We start from the raw sequence: 17,873 nt of genomic DNA on the forward strand, positions 1-17,873 counted from the left end.
GGAAAAATTTAATCTCACCATGGAGGTTTTATGAATTATATCTAAATGGACTATCTGTGAAAGACAAATGGTCATGTTCTAGCTCCAGAGGTTCTTCCTCATACTCTCAGATGGCTCTTTAGCCTCTCTGCAGTGGCATCCTGAAGCTCTCAGAGCGCTGGATTTAAAACAAAACCGTTTATTTGGTGTCACACCCAGCTTTCTTTCAGAATGACTCTTATTGCTCTGCTGAAAAAGGCAGAAAACTGCCAAAAGGATTCGAATTGTTTAAACTGTTGCAAAAAGTTTACAAGGAAAAAATGGCTGAAACTACTAAAAAGATTAAAAATGGTTAAAGAAGAGAAGAGAAAATAATATCTCAGGGAATCCAGATGGCTAAAGCAGCTAAAACAACTTAATTGGAATAAAACATACGTTTTTAAAAATGTAAATTGAAATAGATAAAACAGCTACTGGCTTAAAAACACTAAAATAAAGAGATTTCAGTTAAAACTATCAAAACAACTGCAAAAAAAAATCATAAATGCATCTTGAAATACAGTTTTTGTATCTATAGCGACTTTAGATTCACTTTGTTATAAACATTATAATGGTTACATATGTCTCCACACCCCATTCTTTTGATGAATAAATAGAAAAACAAATTATTTTGGTCATAAACGTTGAAGACGCAACATTTAAATGACTTTGAATTTGACTGAAAAGTTTCCTCAACATTTTAACAGCAGTCGACAGAAAAGCTACAAGGAAAGTGATGGAGTAGGGCTCAGTTATATCTCTGGATTACGTGGATTCCTGCGGTCTTCCTGTGTTTTCTCTCCTCCTACTTTAACGATGGTATTTGTCTCGGTGTATTTATGGAGCGCAGGATTACACTGGACAGTGACAGGAGTGATGAGGATGCTGCTGCTGAACCTCAGAGAGGAGGACTCAGCACATCACCTGCTCTCACACCACGCCCCCCTGTGGCCGAGCAGCAAACTGCACCACAACAGGGATAGTTTGCAAATAGTCAAGAGAGAGAGAGGTGGTGGTGGTGGTGGGGGGGTTCCAAGAAGACATGCTGGAAGAAATGGTGGCCACTTTGAAGAATGTAAGATGGAGAACATTCAGGTATTTATCTTTGAATGTAGGGGAAAAAATATATATAAATTCCAACACTTGAGTGAAATTCACCATAAAGTATCATTTGCAACCTGAAACATGAACTTGCTTAAATGTAAAATCAGGAAATGAAAACCTCCACCAAGTTAAACACGAGGATCAGGATTCGCTGCCTCGAAAAGACGATCATATAACTTCTACGGTATGTCAAACAATGCCCGGTCCCATAAAACACATCCTCTGCCTCCATGTCCGTCCTAAGGAGCTGCTTTAACTGACTTCACCCTCATTATTCTTCAGTGCAGCAAAGCTCCCTGAGGGAGACTCAGAAAACGCCACGAAGGAAAACAAGAGAAGGAAACACAGTTTACTAACAGTGGAGGTCAAGCTCCATTGATCCAAGAAGGTTGTCTTGTTTGTTTTGTATAAAATTGTGGACACTGCTTTCTTAAACAAGAAAAATGTTTTATATGCATCGGTAAAAGCAGCAGTTTACTTTAAAGCCTCGTTTCAGAAAAGTTCCACGTTCACACCAACAACGACAGAAGTGTTGAAGACGATGTAGTTAGAGCGCAGGGCCACTAAGTCGGAGCTGTTGTTTGATCTTGTAATGAAACCACACACACACACCACACACCACACACAACACAACACACAACACACCAAACACACACACACACGAATGAGCTGACTGGTTCCACGGCTAGGCGTGGCCGGGTGTGGCTCATCGCTATCTTCAGACCACAGAAAACCACCAGGTCAAACGGTCTGGCCACATAGCGGAGTGCAGCTCCATAAATATCTTTTACGTTACTTTATCATATCAAATGGCGCATGAGTTTTGTACAATATGCTGTACATTTCACTTAATACTTGCTTTCTTTTGAGGTGTGTGGTCAAAAAATCACTCACCTCTGAACAAAACAAAGTGAAATCTGAGCCCAGCAAACCAAACTAGAACCAAAATCCTCGATCTGAGGCAACGAGGAAAGAACAATCCCACTGATTCACGAGAGACAGCTCGTCCCTTCGAGCCAAATCCATCAGTGGTGGTCAGAAAATCTAATTCGCTCGTTTTCAGAGGCAGAGATCTGCCAGGTGAATTCATGTGACAATTTCTCTCGACTGACTAAACCTCATTTAAGCTATTCTGTTTTATTGAAACACCTTTCTCTCTTTTTTTAATAAGATTTCTGTATTAATTCTGGCATTTAAAGGAATCACGCAATTTATCACAGCAGGTCTGCTGGTTCCTGCAGAGCTGCAAGCCAGGATTAATCAAACAGGAATATAAAAAGCTGATATAATAATAAAAAAAGGTGCATATTTGTCTTTTCATGTGGTGAACTGCAGTTCTTTGCTTCTTTACCGCTTTATTTGTCATTGTCTGGTTTTCTTCTGTTCGGCTCTGCTGGTGAAATGTGATAGTTATAATTATGACAGTCTGCAGCAGAAATGGAAACAGTAATCAGGACTGGGAAACTGACTGAGGCGTCTGCCCAACGATCAGCCATAACATTATGACCAGCGGCCTATTTTCAATGTAGCGCTCCTCCAGGCCATGCGGGTGAATATCTGAGGGTAGACAGCAGCAGCAGCAGCAGCAGCAGCGAGGGAACGAAGTGTTGCTGATGTTACACAACGCATTGAGCTGTGTGGAGCCTTATCTTCCTCCGGCTGGTCACTATGGAGGCGTTGCCCGGGCGGACCGTTGCCGAGACGTGACTCAGCGTTTTGCCCTCCCTGCGGCCAACAGGCTCACATCTCCTCCACGGACGGGCACCGACACCTTGACACGAGCACGTGTCACGGGCCATGGCGTTATCGCATGGTCAATAAACCGTGTGTCTGGGACCTTCAGGAGCTTCTGATCTGAAGACTGAAGGGTTCACTGTAAGGAGTAGCGGCACAATAAGTCCATAATGTACTGGGGGGGCTCACCATGCAACACAGAAAGTCCAAACTAACATTTTAAAATCAATCCAAAACCCAGAGAACCAAGATGGATTCTAATCCGGGGGGTGATATTGTCAGGGGCTGTTTCGTTTTGCTTGGATTTATCTGCAGGTAGTCTGAGGAGAGCAAGTCTTTGAGGCACGACACATTCCAGAACACAGGTAAAAAATTAACTCAAGAAAGGCATTAAAAGAAAAATACAGCTGTATGTCATCAGCGTAGAAGTGATAAAACACATGTCCGCTGACCAAGAGGTATCAGGTTCTACAAATGACTCAACATCATTAGTTTCAATAGCAGTGTGTTCAAATAAAGTAGAATTGCACCGACTGTTGAATCACACACAATACGTCTCTGTGTTTCCACACAGTGAGCAGAGGGTGCCAACAAGCTAAACAAAATTCAACAGTGATCACTCATCTGAAGGTCCTCCACATGTAACTGACCAATATTTAGGACCATGTGAGAAACCCAAGTCTATAGTGTGACCTTTAACTCAGAACGTGACTGAACTATAACCTAAAGAATTGTAACCCACACACACACACAACAGTAAACTAATGGAAATGAATATCGGCTGTTAATATCGGACCAATAGTGGAATGTATAAACAAAAAAGACATATCAGTCAATACCAATTTCAACGCTCATGTATCATCCATTTTCTAGCTTCAAATCTTGTTCCTGTCAGAAAAACTCATCAATGTCTCAGCTCCGAAATGTGGAGGCCTCACCTAGAAAACTGACGTCCAGTCAGACTCTCTCTGCTCAGAACCTGAAACTTTTCAGTGAATCTGTCTGGATGATCAGGATAAGAATGATCTTGCCATGTTAAGTGACTTTTCTGTTCTCGTCAGACAATAACAGCTGCCTGTGTGCAGAGTTTGGATCCAGTGTGATCTGCTGTGAATACTGTAGGAAGTCTGCTCTGGTCTGTGGTTGTGGTAGTAAAAGCTCCTCTTCAGCGGCTCTCAGTGAGATGTTTGTCCCGTCTCTCTCAGGATGTCCTGTAGTTTCTCTCTGCTCTCTGACACAGCTGCTGCCACATCCTCAAAGTATCTGAGAGGAGCAGTCTGGATTCTGGAGGCAGTGTGTGGGCTCACTGAGGGCTGACACTGAGGGGTAGCTGAGCAGAACTGGGTGTGGTGAGCTTCGTGTTTGAAACGTGAGCTTCACGTTTTCTCTCGCTCCTGGATTCTCCTCTGGATGTTTAGTCGACTCTCCTCCAGCTCCTTCTGCTTCTGCCTCCTCTCTGCTGCAGCTGGGACTGTTTCATGGCCTCTGTGTTAGCTCCATGGTGCAGATGTAACAGATACACTGCTGATCGGTGCGACAGAAACTCTTGTGACGAGAGCAGATCTGCTCCTGGAGCTTCTTGGAGGGCTCCACCAGCTGGTGTTTCTTAAAAGCAGAGATTGATGGTGAGGTTGGAGGTGTTCCTCACAGTAAGAGGCCAAACAGACCAGACAGGACTTGACAGCTTTCAGCTTCCTCCCAGAGCAAACATCACAGGACACATCTTCAGGTCCAGCAGAGCAGAGATCAGCTGCAGCAGCTTGGAGTCCAGTCTTCTTCAGATCCTCTACTAACTTTGCTAGCATGATATTTTCTCAGGTCAGGTCTTCGCATGTACTTCTCTCTGCACTGAGGACAGCTGTAGACTCCTTTGTTCTTCTCTTCATCCCAGTGGCTTTTAATACAGTTGCTGCAGTAGCTGTGTCCACAGGGAACCGTCCCCGGATCCTTCAGGAGATCCAGACAGACAGAACAAGAGAACTTCCCACTGGTTTTTTTGGGCATTGATTTCAATCACAGTTGAAGAAGGTATCATTAGTAAATACTACAAGACAAATTTGATTTTCAGGTGAAAAAAACTCAAAAGGATGACTGTAATTAAAAAAAAAAAATACCAAACGGAAAGGCTTCAAACTGGAACCAGAAAAGAGATGGTGAAGAGAGATGCAAGAGAAGGAAAACCTTTCATCTGTTGCTGCAGTATACATCTGAATAAATGTAAAACTTGAATTTTGATGTGAAGTTGTTTGTTCTCTCCGCTTAAAGAAAGTTCAGTAAGAAATTCAGGCTCAAGCGACGAAAAGGAAATGAAATATGATCCATCTTCAGCCCATTCCAGTCTGTTGACATGCAGAGCAGGAAAACACAATTTACCGCAGCTCATCATGGAAGTGTTGACACCGTCATGTGATCTGCAATTTATCATGCAGCCCTGGTGAACATTTACAGTAAATCCAAGCACTTATGCAGATGATGTTAACGAGGCTGTATCATGCAAAATTCACTTTTGTATGATTTAACCTTGTTATATTATCAAAAACACCCCCAAAGCGTTTTTTTTCCCCCTTCGTGCCTGGGTGTTTGAGCTTTCCTTGTGTTTCTGCTGCTGAGAGCTAAGAGCTAAAGCTAACCCTTAGAGAAGCTAACGCATAACATATTTGTTTTGAGGCTCCGATTGGTTGAAGTTCGCTGTCAGTCAAAATCCACAGGGGGAGAGGCGGGATTTTCAGTGAAACGGAGCGTTTTCTCTTCTGGGTTTCAGAATTAGCCCCAGAAAATCTTTTATTTCACACAAAATGACTTTTCCTTAGCGCCAAAAATAAACTACTGCCATGTTAAGGCCAAAGCTAGGGTTTGGACTAGCTAAAAAAGCATGATACAGTCCCTTTAATGTGTTTGTTTTGAGATGTCTTTCTTCCAAATAACAGTGCTCTTTCTCTTGGCCCTTATTTACACCTGCTATTTTTTTTTTTTTAAATACTCTATCATTTGCAGTTCCCACCAGCGCTTCACAGACTTTTTGTTCTTTTTGGTAAATTTTCCTTGCTTTTGGTGCGTCTGACCACTGCGGTCACTAGAAAGAAATAATTACAGCTGTCAATTCGGATTAATTACACTTTCTTTCATATTTGACATCCTGTCATGCTGAATTTGCAGAATGAATGCGCAGCGTGTGGAAAACCAGGGATCACATTCAGACAGCCTCATGCAAAGCGAGTGTTGTGATTTATCCTGCAGCCCCACACTCTGGTTACCTCTCACTGGAGCTGTACCAGGAACTGACGGATTGGATGGTAAAGTTAGAAGAAATTTCTGGACACATTTTTCATCCAGCCAGTCCTCAGACAGAATTCGGCCTTCTGATAATGATGAGACGAACTACAAATGAAAACGCAAAAACTTTAGGCATGTTTAGGGTGTCCCCAATTCATTCAGGGTCCTCTGCTTATTTGTGTGTGTGCGTGTGTGTGTGTGTTATCAGCAAGGCTTTGTCAGCTATCAGTTTCACTCAGCCTACGCACGTCTCACAGTATTATTCCCTTTGGAGTGAGCAGAGGCCGTACACCACAACAACAACAATGGAGATAACGCAAGTCTGCCGCTCTGGCCAACAATAACACCCGTCACGGTGAACTGCAGAGTGAATGAGGAAGGATTTTCTGAAACCGCTTCACTTTAAACTGTTTCTTTCTGAACAAACAGGAAAATAAAAAGAGAAAGCTCTCCAAGCGGACAAAACACGTCCTTTCTCTGCTGGACTGAGGATCTCCCGCCTTGTCCTTAGAGACGGGGTCAAATGTTGCGTTGGGCCACCGAATGAAAATGACTTCAGTACAGTCACTGGTATTTTTCCAAAATCCCTGATTATTTATCAAGGATGAAGAAAAATCTATTATGTTTTATCTGAAAAGACACAACTTTCGTTGTGTTTTTCGGTGCTGGGACCCACTGAAAGCGCAACGTTTGCAAAAGTGAAACTTTTCGAAAATGCTCCAACTCAGTCTCCGTGGAAATGAGGAAAGAGGAATTTTTCTAAAACACTGCTACTGAGCATGCGCGACACGGCCGTAGTAAATGAACTGCAACATTTTCAAAACGTTGTCGTGTAACACGAAACATTTTTGAAAACAAAAATGCAAAAAACGATGCAGAAACGCTGTCGTTGAAGCAGGGCCCAGGTTGCTAATGCTGATCATAGCGACAAGCATTCTTCTTCTGGCAGTATTCCGGAGTTAGCGAAACAATAACAGGTAAGACCAGCAGTTTACTTGGGAAAGTGTTAACTGGCAGCTGAGTTAAGGTCTTCATATCCCTGTGCTCAAAGTGCAAGTTTCTAAGAAACCAGAGGGAGAGTTGACATTAAAAGCTGTCTTTTTCCTGATTTAACAATATGTTATTAGACAACATGAAGTAAAATGAATTCCTCAGTTTCTGTAAAAATAGAATTTTCAAGCAAATATAATATGGCAAATTCACAATTTTGAAAGACAATAAAACCCAATTCCTAGACTACTTCAAAAGGACTGTAGGACACATTATGAAACGATCACAACAATTTAAAACTATAAAATACTGGCGTTCAACCACGTTTCATTACTAGGCTGGAGACAGAGTGTGAGCAGCGTGAATAAGCTGGAACATCACTGTGTGAATTTTGATTTCAAATGTCTATTTTACCTGAATTTTAGCAGATCTAAAGTGAGGAACCTTAATTATTGCATCTGAAATGTAATGATATGAGCAGATTTAGAAATCGGGTTGGGACTGGGGTAAAAATTTAAGAAAAATAAAAGTTTATCTGCTCTTCACACTCACACCTCTCTCTACGTTTACATGCAGCCAATAACCCTTTTCAAACTCAAATGTTGGCAATAACCCAATAGCGCGTGGCCATGTAAACACTCGCCAAAACCTGGAAAAGCTCATTTTGAGATTTGTAAAACCCAATAAAGACCGCTGGGTTACTCCTTTTCAAACTCGAAAGTGCCGCCGTGTAAACAGATAACGAGTTAAGAGACATTGTTTTTGGTTCTGCGCACGCTCCCATCCGCAATGAATCATGGTCTTTTGAGTCCACAACGAGTAGCGCGAAACTACACACACATTTTGTGTCCGTGGTCAGGCTTCCGGACGCACAATACGAACTGATATTCTGAGCGCGCACATCGCACAGGCTTCCTTCTGAAAGTCACCATTAAATCATGAACAACAGAACAACCGTTCTCTCTCCGTTCCGTCTACAGAAGGAGTCATCACAGCAGCGTCTGCCTCTGCAGTCCAGAGGAGTGAGGTTGCCAGATCTGTCGATCTACGCCTGTAAAAAATCTGAAACTCGTAGAAGCAGGCCAACCTCCATCTCGGTTGAAAAAAGCACATTAAAAACCGTATTTGTATGATAAAAAAACACGTCATAAACACATATCATTTAATCAACCCATCCAACGTCCTCAAAAAAAGAAGCTTGCTTTGGCAGAAACCCCACCCAATCTGGCAACACAAGCTGCTCCGGTCAGAGCTGTTTTGTTGTGAGAACGCATGACGTGGACCGTGGTTTGGAAGGGAGATCCCGATTGAATGCGCTGACATTGTAAACGGGGTAACTCTCTATCTGTTAAAGCATGTAAACGGGGTTTTCTAATGTTTCAGAAACCCAGATATTGACCTGAACCCGAATTTTAGCTGCATGTAAACGTAGTCTCTGCTGCTCTGCTTCTGTTTTCTGATGCATTTTAAACGGAAAGCTTTTTCTTTTCGGTGCCATTTTTCCTGCTCCGTCAGAAGGTTTTCTGTGGTAACTTAGCAGCCTTCTGCTGTCAAACAGTGACATCTAATGGGCGCTGGATAGAATGCATCAACATAGTACAAGACCAGCCAACTACTCAAAATAATTATACGTATCGTCCAGGAAAATACAGTAATGAGCTACCATCTAATCTATCATGTTATTTGAAAACATTACGGAGGACGAATAATTAAATGAGGTGACTGAAAATGTGACTGAGTGAAACAGAAAAGATTGTGTTTAATTAAAAGAACGAGAGCAGACCGGATGACAGGTAACACAATCACTGAGAGCTGATTAACCCCGACAGGGGAAGCAAATCAAATGAGGAGCGCCCGTAAACACACACACACACACACACACACACACACACACTGGGCTAATCATCAATCACAACAGCTCTGAGCACAGAGGGCAGCGACAACACGAGTTTATGTTTGACAATGAAACCTGAGTAATGCCTGAACAACAACGTCACAATGGAGGGAAATGATGGATGTGAGAAAAAAGACCTTTTCTGTCATGTCTTATGTAACTGAACAGCTTTGTCGCTGTTTTACTAAACTCCTGATCATCCAACTGCAAACAAATGAATCAATGCGCTGTTATACAGTCACATTCATCATCAGAGTGAAAACAGTACAGAACCACTGCTATGTTGATTAAACTATACTTAATTACAAGTGCAGTACATCCCACATAACTACTCAGAGTACTATTTCTAAATTACATTAAACAGCATTTCATTATCACCAGCAGGAATTTAACAGAATTTACTAAAGCCATTCCTCAGACATATAATTAAATATTTCTTTCAAATAAACTATCCAAATCTACTGCAGTAAATTACAGGGTCAACCTGTACCTAAGTATCTACGGATACATATTTGAAGATAATATTACCGGGAATAAAAGTATGAAAAATGTAAAGATTCCATTGAATTCCTTCAAAATAAAGAAGATTTAAACAAAAAAAACACTAAACTACAGTAATAACAGTATTTGTGTCAAATCACAGGAGTAAAGCAAGAAAAAGGTACAAATTCCTAAAAAAGTATAAAATTACCTGAAAATATACAAATAAAAGTAAAGAACTTAATAGCAGAAACCACAGTATTTTATATTAAGGGTCGCAAAGTGGATTAAAAAATGTAAATTGTACCAAAGTATGTCCACTACTTGAAAAAAACCATTTATAAAATAAAAAGTATGCAAATAAACAACTAATTAAAGTAATTAGAGTATTTCCTGCAACAGGCAGCTTCTTGAAATCAAACTGAGGAAGAGTAAAACGACATTATAGATATATACTGATAAAAGCAAGTTTGTAAATTTGTAATTCACTGCTGCATGACACCAGCCTCTGTGTGTGTGTGTGTGTGTGTGTGTGTGTGTGTGTGTGTGTGTGTGTGTGTGTGTGTGTGTGTGTGTGTGTGTGTGTGCGTGCGCGTGCGTGTGTGCGCGGAGGGCCCGGCGGCTCCTCCACCTCATCCTCCCCGCGTCCCCACAGCTCTACCGGGCAGGTTCCACCGGGACGCCCCGCTGAACACGAGCGGAGCCGCCGGGGCACACACACCGCGGGTGGGCGGATGAGGGGCGGATGGGTGCACGGATGCGGGGACGGACGGACGGCCTCTGGGTGGAGGAACCCTCCGCCTCTCCATCAGCATCCTCCAGCTAGCCGGAGCCGTGCGGCGGCGGGTCGTACCTTCCAGAAGCCTCGGTTCCCGCCGGGACGCCGCAGAGCATCGTCCTCCTCGCGCCTCTGGGTTCCCTACGCGGACGGAGGAGACATGGTGCTCCTCTTCAGGATGCTGTTTTGCTTTTTTCAGTCCCATTCCTGCCCGTGTTCCTGTGGCGGTGACGCTCACTTCCTGTTCACATCATCCGGGGGGGGGGAGGGCAGACAGGAGGGGGGGGGGGGGGGGGGGAGGCAGGGGAGGGGGGAACAGCCGCTCCACATCCTGCTACATCCCAGCGGTTTTATCCATTTTATCAAAAACCGCTCAATAAGAGGGGAAAAAAGACAAAAAAAAAAAAAAAGCAAAACAGAAAGAAGGACAAAGATAAAGGCAAAAAATACTACATAAAAGGGACGGGAGCGAAAAACAAAAATAAGGAAAAAAGGTGAAGGGTAAAAGAAACAAAAAGAGATCAAAGAAAACAGGCAGAAAAAAATACAAAAAAATGTAGGTCAATCTGTACGACATACTGCAGCTAGAAACTGAAAATCCATCGGAAAAAAAGAAACCTTTAAAATATCCACAACAGCTAACAATGTAATAATAATATAAATGTGTACCTTTACTTAAAATTAGTAATATTGTTCAGGTCATTATATGTTTTATGGCTCCAGACACATTTTATTTGGTGGAAAATCATGAAAACAGCTCTCCTGGTCATAAAAGTTACAGACTAATGCCCTGTTCTCTGGAATGCATCAGGGATCCATTATTTGTGCTGAGCAGTCAGGAGATCGCAGAAATGAAACGCTCGTCACACACACATCAATCCGGCCTGCAACCAATGGTTCAAACAACTAAACCTAAAAAGAACTGTCAGAGTAACCACACTGTATTCAATCACTGCACTCATAATGGATGAAAACAATGTACTGTTATCAATAAGAAGTGATATAAATTGAACAAATGTATCACATTTAGACAGTTTAAGCATTTAATCATTAAAAATGTGAGATTTTGGAGTTCTGCACTTAACTACAACACAGCGATGTTCGTATTTTTACTTTTGACACTTTAAAAGGGTTATAGGTAGGTGTATTTGACCCTTCAGAAACTCTTTGAAAAGAGCGATGGCAAAGTGAGTAAAACTCTCAATTGCGTATCTTTGATAATATAAATCAGTTTGTAGAATCAATACTGAATAATGTATTAAGTCCACTGGTTTCAATCCATCAATCTTTGATTAGAAGAACCCGGATGAGCCAGAGATGGTCACTTTACCAGTAAAGGATTCATTTTAATCAGTGATCAACCCTGGAACAAAATGTTTTACTGCAACTTCTCCTGTTTTCCTGGACGAACAGCGCCACCTACTGATCAATGCGGGTAATTTCACTCAGAATAGTTTCAAGGTCTGAAAAGAAGATAAAGTGAGCTTTAAAAAAGGAAAATAGGTGATCTACTGCAGTGATTAAAGCTATAACTGTATATTTATTGGCTGATGATTTGTTTTGGGTACATAATCTGTTTCCATCATTAAAATCCTTCCCGGTCTGTAAAGTCTGCGGCTCAGCTTTGATCCAGGTTGCTGTAGAAAGCCGAGTCTCTGCGGTGCTGCTGCACCGGCATGTTCCTCCTGGTCCGGCTCACTTTGTCCAGGTCCACCTCCACCAGCGCCACGCCCGGCTCCTCGCCGCCGCAGTCCCCCAGCACCTCCCCCCAGGGGTCCACCGCCAGCGCGTGGCCGTATGACGAGCGCCGCTCGTGGTGCCGGCCCACCTGGGCCGCCGCCAGCACGAAGCACTGGGTCTCGATGGCGCGCGCACGCAGCAACACCTGGGGGATCGGAGGACGTCAGCTCGGCCTCACGCCGTGATCTCGTGACCTTTGACCTTTGGTCAACCTCACCCACCTCCCAGTGAGCCGCCCCCGTCGCCACGGTGAAGGCCGACGGGTAGGTGAGGACGTCGGCGCCGTGGCGGAGCAGGGCGAGCGACAGCTCCGGGAACCGGAGGTCGTAGCAGATCCCAGGCCGACCTGAAGAAGAAGAACGTTACAGACATCCGCTCTGCTGAGAGACGGCGAGCGGAGGAGGACGAGCACCCCACCTTTCCGATGGGGGTGTCGACCGGGGCAGCAGCGAGGGTCCCGGCACGGTGAAGGAGCTCTCCTTCAGGGAAACTCCTTTCTCTGGAAGCTCCACGTCGAACAGGTGAGACTTCCTGTAGACTGAGGTCAGCTCCCCTGCAGGAACAAGAATGATGGGATATTAACAAGCATTATGTGTTCCTGACCTCTGACTGCACGACGATACCTTTGTCGTTGATGATGATGTGGCTGTTGTAGATCCGCCGGTCCTTCTCCCAGTCGGGTCCTCGCTCGTGGAACCCTCCCAGCGACAGCCACACCTGCAGGTCTCTGTAGAAAAGAGAGGAAGTCAAAGAAACTGACCTATACGTGATGTTTAGATTCTATCAGCATCCCTCCGGGCTCGGACCTGGCCAGCTGGCGTATCTGCAGATGATGTCTCCCTGCAGGCTCTCGGACATGTCCAGCGTCTCCTCCCGGCTGGAGCCGATGTAGTCGAAGCCCTCGGGCAGGAAGACCATGCAGGCCCCCCGCCGCCGGGCCTCCTCCACCAGCCGCCGGCAGGACGAGAAGTTGGCCTCCTTGTCCGGGGTGGAGGTGACCTGGCAGACCGCGGCCAGCGGGGGACGGGAGGCGGACATGCTGCGGGCAGGAGGACGCAAATATTATTGGATTCAGAAGCTGGGAGAGAAAGAAACAACAGGTTATCTGTGGTTGATCATTAACAGCAGGAGTTACTCAGTTTTATATTACTGTGAACAGCAGAACCGATCAGACTTGAACTTCACTGACTCTCTGCTGGAAGTGTGGCTGAAGACATTTAATCATGGAGAATGATTTACCAGCACTGATCATGTTCAACACAACAACATGAACTCCACCTGCTGTGCAGCTGGATGGTGTTCCTCAGGGTTTGGATGGAGGCCAGGTGCTGCGCAGATCCCAGAAGGCAGCTGATCCTCAACATTGGAGTCACTCAGAGTCACTGGGAGCCTTCAGTCAGTGTTTACAGCACAGAGCGCAGGACCAGGAAGAACCCGGCTCTCTCTCCTCTCTCTCTCTCTCTGTCTGTGGACAGGAACAGGACAAATAAACACTCCAGCTCCATCTACTGGACAACTCCTACAACACTGGAATAGAAGAGAATAATTGATCCCAGATCGAAATTCTTTAAGTTTTCTAACTATTATCATCGTTACTACAGTGATGATGATGATAATATTAATAATAATAGTAGCAGAAGGGAAAATAATGAATAACTCAGTTACAAATTAGAGAATCTCCCCTCTTGTATTAATAAATCAAGAAAAGTTGAAAACACGCTGTTTTAAGTACAAGTGTCCTGTGGTTTAAGGTGACTAAAAAAAACAAAAAAAAACTAATCAATCTAAAATATCTTGTGGAAGGTGCTGATAGTATCAGCTGATAACTGCTACACTGCTCCCAGCAGCCACAGCCTGATTTCAGTGCTCGGGTCAAGGCGTGTCCCATCTGTGAAAAACCAAGTAAATATACAAGACTGATAGAATGCGCAAGTCTACACCTGCACGATTGACAGACCGGTCTCTGTCAGCCACGCCCTCTGGGCGCCATTTTGGTTGTATTGCAGACACGGACAAAACAGAGTAGCTAGACAGAAGCACAGTGAGTTTTACTAATTTCATCAGAGTATATAACAAATTACCAGGTTTACGGCATGAGTGCTTACAAATATGGATGAAGAAAACATTAAATCGCTAAAAAAGTAAAACTGTCAAGCTTCTTGTTTTGTTAGTAAACTTATTTCCTACTCACTGTTTATCTACACAAGATTTTTGAAGTGTAATTAGTAATGTAATGTTCATTATCAAAACTAACAGTAGTCACTGATGTGCTCAAGAGAGGAAAACAGTCAAGAAGATTTCAGAAATGTCGCTGAATAACTTTTTAATTCAGGTTTAAATCATGTGCAAAAACATAAAACTTTGCTTCCACAAATAGTACAAAGAAAAAACTTCCAAGTGTCTTAACTACCGTATATATATATATTATACATATACACACACACTTCATCATCATATATTTGTCCACCATCCATGTTTCTAAACTGTGGCTGGGCAGTGGTTTGTCAGGACACAGCACACAGAGACAACCTTATCCAGCATTGTGGCTTCTTCACCTTCACATGGGAGGATCATGCTGACGGGGATGGTTCCCGTCAGCATTCTATACTTCTGGCAAACATTTCCCATCACCATTTTAACATGGCTCCTCAAGTGAGCCATTTCTCTGGTTTCCTCCACACTTCCAGCTGCTAACTGACAGCGGCCTCCAGTGAGTTCTGGGAGTTTGACCTCTGCACACAACATGCCCGCACGCTCCTGGATGCCAAAGCCTCTGTCAGCCAGGACGATGTCTCCAGGTAGCAAACAGTCCAGGAGATCACTGTTCAGGAGGACGTGTTTGTCGCTTGTGCGGCCTCCCCAGCCTTTAGATAAGAAAGAAATGGCTCCCCTGGGCGTGATGCCGATTAAGTACTTCATCGTGTGGCTGTGCTTGCAGCTGGAGAACATCTGGGCACGTGTTTCCAGATCGGAAGGTTTCTCAGTGGAAATTTCAAAACAGTCAATAATACTGTCACTTTCTGTCCAAAGGCGTCCACGAACTGCTGAGACATCGCTTTGAGCAGAGTGTCTCTGTCTGGCCCCATAATGGCATGGCTCAAGTTTGTATAAAGAAAAGACACCATGTCGTTAAATGTTCTGTACACCGTCTTTGGGGAAACGCGAAACAGATGAGCCAGGTGCTGCACAGGTAGATCCAATCGGAGGCGTATGAGGGTTAACAGAAGCATCTGACAGGGAGTGAGGATTTTCTTTTGATCGGACATGAGAGGCGTCAAAAAGTGGAATAATGACATAAAGGTTCCCAAGTTTGGCAGGCCGGTATAGTACTTTACTTTTTCATCATCCTCTCCAAAGAAACCATCAGACATCCTGCACTGGTCAAGCTCACGCCGCAGCTTTCGGTTTTCTTCCAGCAGGCGGTTTACCTCGGCACGCCTGAACACACACAGGTCACACTCAGTCCGTGTGACATCCTGACCTATGTTGTGGGTCTCATCTTCAGTCTTCAGCCGATCGCCTTCGTCTCCAGCCTCATGTGTCATCTTCAGTCTTCAGCCAATCGCCTTCGTCTCCAGCCTCATGTGTTTCATCTTCAGTCTTCAGCCAATCGCCTTCGTCTCCAGCCTCATGTGTTTCATCTTCAGTCTTCAGCCGATCGCCTTCGTCTCCAGCAGCAAGCATCCCCTCCTCACTCCGTTGCTCTTCATCAGGCTCCTCCTTCTTGATCTGCACCTCTCCAATGTCTGCATCCTGGTGGACCCCCATCTCCGGTGTCTCTTCCTGTAGCTGCTCCTGTTTAATAATTGGTCTTTCAGAGCGTGCAGTGTTTGTCAGTGTGACAAACGAGTGTCCCATATGTAGGGACGGCGCCCAGTCCGGGTCAGTCTCCATCATTTCATATGCTGGTTGACCTGCAATCACATGTTAGGTTTTTATTTAGAAAGCATTGAATGCCCTCGGGCTATAACACTATACATATTAACCCGTTCTACTGCCCTCCTCTTTGCCTGTTTACAAGAGAGGCTAGCTAGCTAGCAAGACATTAGCCAATGTGAAAACAGTGACTTTGTTATTCAGTAACACTTCTTATTCAAAAAGTCTCTGACTCACCTTTATGAAAATGCCGAGAGCAAACTCGCATGAAGGGAGATATGGAGTAGAAAGTGAGGTCCTTCCGCCTCACCGCTGCCACCCAGGCCTCGCGCCGCCTCTTCGTGATTTCTTCGATCTGCGCTCCGTAACTCTCTTCCAGGTGGGAAACCGGAAAAAGCGCACACTGTAGTCCACCTTCCTGCCGTCTCTTCCGTGCGACTTGGCGTGGCAGCCTACCACACAGCACCAGTGTCCCATTTTATCGCAGCTAATGCCGCACGCAGAAGACTTGTTTACAACGAGCGACCATCCAAAATGGCCAATCCACCCACATTGCACTGCGGCTGTCTTAAGCGTACGTCACCTGACAAAGAACGAATCAACTTATTGTTTTAAACAGTGTTTCATACTACTTAAATGAAACAAATTGAAATTATATAAAGTAATCCAAATCCAAATCGAATCAAACAACATTTAAAAAAAATGTTTATTTTAGAATTAATTCCGACTGGATCTCTACACAGGCAATCGCACAAGCCGCCCTTTCACGTCCTGCCGGGGTCCTTCGCAGCAGCCCCGTTCAAGATGGCAGCCAACAGTAGCAGCACGGGTAGTAAATCCAGCTCCGGTTCCGGTGGGAAACAGCCCGGCCCGTCAGCGGAACAGGTACCTGCACCTCCACTCCGGCTCGCTTCGGTCCGCGCGGCCCGGCTTGGTGCACTGGGGCCGGCTCCGGAGCGGCTAGCGGCGCCGCCGTGTCTCCAGGCTGGCCGGGGCTAACGCTAGCTTCCCCACCGCCGTCATTCTGCTTCCTCACCGCTCAGCGACAGGATGATTTATCATTTAGTTTATTCAGTTACAGACCTGCACGGCTGTCTGTGCTCGTCTAAACTGCCGGAGTCTGGAAATTACTCCAGTTATAATCGGAGGCAGTAAACGTGCACACGCCCGTGCAGTGGATGGGCAGGTCTGCCCACTCACTCACTGCAGAGGCTATTTTTATCACAGAGCACCAAACACGGAGACCACCCACTCCCACTGATCACTAGTAAATTTCATACTGATCAGTCACAGTGTCACTGTTTGAATTCTCTAGAATATATTGAGATGTGGATTTAAGATGGGCAGTTCCTCACAGGTCACTACTGTCCCATCAGCTCCTAACGTAGCTGCCCAGAAATAGGATGAAAATAGTGTCAAATATGAGGCTTGTGGGCAAAACTGGTATTTTGCATGAGAAAGTATCACTAAAATAGGCTTCATGTTGAGATCGGAGTCATTTTTTCAAATTTATTTGGTTTAGTTGCTCAGCATCAAGGACGGTTTTGCTCCTCAAACAGGGAGAATAGGGCTGGGATGTGTAATGAGCGATCGCATCATTTGTATCTGTGTTTCAGGTGGTGGCCACGTTTCAGAGGATGCGTCAGGAGCAGCGCAGCATGGCGTCCAAAGCTGCGGACATGGAGATGGACATTACCGAACACAGGTGCTGCTCCGCTCGCCTCCTGTCATTCCAGAATTCATGAAGGATTTTATCGGCACGTTGTTGTGACTTTTTTCTCTCATCATTTTACTAATATTCCAGCTTAGTAATCGACACCCTGAAGGAGGTGGATCCTTCGAGGAAATGCTTCGTCTAGTGGGAGGGGTGCTGGTGGAGAGGACTGTGAAAGAAGTGCTGCCTGCCTTGGAGAACACAAAGAACAGGTGTTTGATTGATTTTCAGAACAGAACTACATGAAATGAAGCGGGCTGAACTCTCTTCCC

The 17,873-nt window shown here is 44.6% G+C and overlaps 2 protein-coding genes and 2 pseudogenes across 2 annotated transcripts in view; 1 reads left to right on the forward strand and 3 right to left on the reverse strand.

Moving 5' to 3' along the window:
• LOC115386272 (H(+)/Cl(-) exchange transporter 3-like) overlaps positions 1–10,398 on the reverse strand; it is a 37,210-nt gene extending 26,812 nt beyond the window's left edge. The window contains 1 exon segment of the mRNA XM_030088509.1: positions 10,347–10,398. The gene's annotated coding sequence lies outside the window, so the exon portion shown is untranslated.
• Positions 4,302–4,860, reverse strand: LOC115382410 (E3 ubiquitin/ISG15 ligase TRIM25-like; annotated as a pseudogene).
• A 960-nt stretch (positions 10,399–11,358) lies between the features above and the next one.
• On the reverse strand, positions 11,359–13,705 carry LOC115386274 (deaminated glutathione amidase-like). The gene is given in 8 exon segments (XM_030088511.1): positions 11,359–12,156; positions 12,233–12,357; positions 12,422–12,457; positions 12,460–12,564; positions 12,635–12,738; positions 12,818–12,830; positions 12,833–13,050; positions 13,290–13,705. Coding segments are annotated over 8 exon segments (954 nt in total). The 5' UTR covers positions 13,376–13,705; the 3' UTR covers positions 11,359–11,889.
• Positions 13,706–16,669: 2,964 nt separating this feature from the next.
• LOC115382420 (prefoldin subunit 2-like) lies at positions 16,670–17,847 on the forward strand (annotated as a pseudogene).
• The last annotated feature ends 26 nt before the right edge of the window (positions 17,848–17,873 follow it).

The sequence above is a fragment of the Salarias fasciatus genome, chromosome 3 (assembly GCF_902148845.1).
Source record: "Salarias fasciatus chromosome 3, fSalaFa1.1, whole genome shotgun sequence".
NCBI lineage: Eukaryota > Metazoa > Chordata > Actinopteri > Blenniiformes > Blenniidae > Salarias > Salarias fasciatus.